Source organism: Electrophorus electricus, chromosome 20 (assembly GCF_013358815.1).
Source record: "Electrophorus electricus isolate fEleEle1 chromosome 20, fEleEle1.pri, whole genome shotgun sequence".
NCBI lineage: Eukaryota > Metazoa > Chordata > Actinopteri > Gymnotiformes > Gymnotidae > Electrophorus > Electrophorus electricus.
This window is the reverse complement of record NC_049554.1, coordinates 220,001-222,500: the sequence shown is the minus strand read 5'-3', so window position 1 is coordinate 222,500 and position 2,500 is coordinate 220,001. Positions and strand designations below refer to the sequence as shown.

Sequence of the window (2,500 nt, the reverse complement as noted above, 5' to 3'; positions counted from 1 at the left end):
TCACTCCACTGATGTTATTGATGAAATCCACAGCGATAGTGAACAACCTGGGACACAGGGAGGGAGCGTGGAGGTGCTGTTAGTCACACCCAGTCTGCAAAGCTTCCCTCATTGTATGTGTCACACACTACATATGAGCGCTCACTAAATACAATTACACACAGACACTGCACTCAGTCATGGATGAAATCACACATTACAGAAATCAGTGTAGCAGGCTATACATTACACACAGTCACACATTACAGAATCACACACTACACACACACACTCACACACTGCATGCACACTGCACGCAGTCATATGCTGGACCCAATCACACATTACACACAATCAGTTCAGCAGATTCATACACTATATGTAATTACACACAGCACAGGATCAGACACTACATGTAACTGTACACTGCACTGGTTATATGCTGTACACGCTTACATACAGTACAGTGTATATTCAGTAAACTGAGTATAAGAAGAATGTTTTTGAGTTTCTCAATCATACACCTGCTTGATATCATAATACCACCTCATATGCTTCAAACTACTGCCTCTTATTACAGCTGCCACAAATTAGTGCCAGTGAGCTGTATGTTTTCACTGATGAAAAGATTTGCTTTCACTGTAGTCAATTCAAGTCAAATGTATTTCTATAGCACTTTTTACAACAGGTGTTGTCAGAAAGCAGCTTTACAAACGTCCAAGTCCAAACCCCCAGTGAACAAGCCAAGGGTGACAGTGGCAAGGAAAAACTCCCCACATCACTGTACTTCACTATCCATCATCATTTAATATTTGTACTACCGCTAAATAACATTTTTCCTTAGCTTTCTTGGATTTTATTTGTGAAATTAATTACTTTTTTATGTCTTACCCCATAGTCACAATGACAAAGTCTAGAATGTTCCAGCAGTTTCGTAAGTACGCATCTGCGTGGAAGAGGAATCCATAGGCCACAATTTTTAGGAAGCACTCCAGTGTGAATATGATCAGGAAGATGTACTCCAGACTTTCCTGTTGACACAAAGTCATACAGTGTTTTACTATCGAATTGTAATTTCTAAATTATTGGAGTTGCAGTTCTGTTTGTAGTGGCTGTTACTGTGTGGCATCAATGCCTTTTCAATGCATCTAACACACCTATGTGTAAAATACCATTTTTCTGGATAGACAGATATGCACAGAGTAAAGTCAGTTTGATGAAGTCTTATTACCTTGCATTAGCTCTTATTGTATTAATTTAACTTTTAGCCATTTATCCAATGCACCCAGCTACAGTTTTACTGCAGGAACTGTAGGAATGAGAGTCATTAGCATGCAAGGGCCATACAGCAGAGCCAAGCTCTTCACTGTCTCCACAGCTGTAAAAGTGTAAGAGTTGTTGTGGAAATAGATGACTCATCAGAAGCTATTTGAGGTTTGGAGCCTTAATTGGCAGTTCCATGTACACACATATACCATGGACATATATTTGGTCAGACTGCTGTGCTGTGCTGCATTGAACAATAACTACAACAGTAAGTTTGGGACACTACAAACTTGTACAAACCATAACACAACCACACATAATGATTCTGTGACAGGTTGGCTACGGCCACATAAGAGCTGTGTTTATGTGAAAAATATAGTGCGTGTGTGTGTGTGTGTGTGTGTGTGTGTGTGTGTGTGTGTGTGTGTGTGTGTGTGTGTGATTGTGCATGTGCACACATGTGCATGTGTGGCTGGGTGTGGGTGCACACAGAGTGAGAGCTCTTCTAAATTTAAAGGTTTCTCTCAGGCTATGGCATAGCCAACTGCTCTACTCAATCACCTGGGTCAAGGGCAGAATACACACACACACACACACACACACACACACACACACACACAGACACACACACACACACACACACACACATAGACACACACACACACACACACACACACACACACACACACACACACACACACACACACACACACACACACACAGACCCCTGCTGGTGAACAAAGGGAGTAAGAGAACTTAACTGAGCATGCTGTGTGTGTGTGTGTGTGTGTGTGTGTGTGTGTGTGTGTGTGTGTGTGTGTGTGTGTGAGTGTGTGTGTGTGTGTGTGTACAAAATGTACAAAACATTTATTTAGAAATATCAGAAAAAATTCACTGAGGGAACTAAGAGTGGACGAACATGTAAATGGTCAGACTGATAATTAATAGCTGGATCACTGTCACCATCATCATCGTTATCATCATCTTTGTTAATATGCCAAATTCAATTTGAGCTACAAACTCTCAAGCACTTTACATAAGACAGTTAAAGGCTGTAATTTATTCTGGCAAAGTAAATTAATAGGATACAACACCACAGTATAAAATGTAAATATGTAAGTATAAAATGTAAAATAAAAATCCCAATAAAATGTATGGGTCAGCATAGGCCAGGATGTAAAATCCCCTTTAGATCATATATTCCTAATGTCATTTGCAACCCTACTACAGAATTTAGGAGCTACACAGAAGTAAC

The 2,500-nt window shown here is 40.2% G+C and overlaps 1 protein-coding gene across 3 annotated transcripts in view; it reads right to left on the bottom strand.

Moving 5' to 3' along the window:
* cacna1sa (calcium channel, voltage-dependent, L type, alpha 1S subunit, a) overlaps positions 1–2,500 on the bottom strand; it is a 25,163-nt gene that overhangs the window by 19,711 nt on the left and 2,952 nt on the right. For all 3 annotated transcript variants that reach the window (XM_027025432.2, XM_027025433.2, XM_027025435.2), the window contains exons 3-4: positions 871–1,010; positions 1–47 (exon numbers count right to left, since the gene is read on the bottom strand). The exon at positions 1–47 is cut by the window's left edge and continues 96 nt beyond it. In XM_027025432.2, coding sequence (XP_026881233.2) covers positions 1–47; positions 871–1,010 — 187 coding nt within the window. The remainder of the gene's footprint in view (positions 48–870; positions 1,011–2,500) is intronic.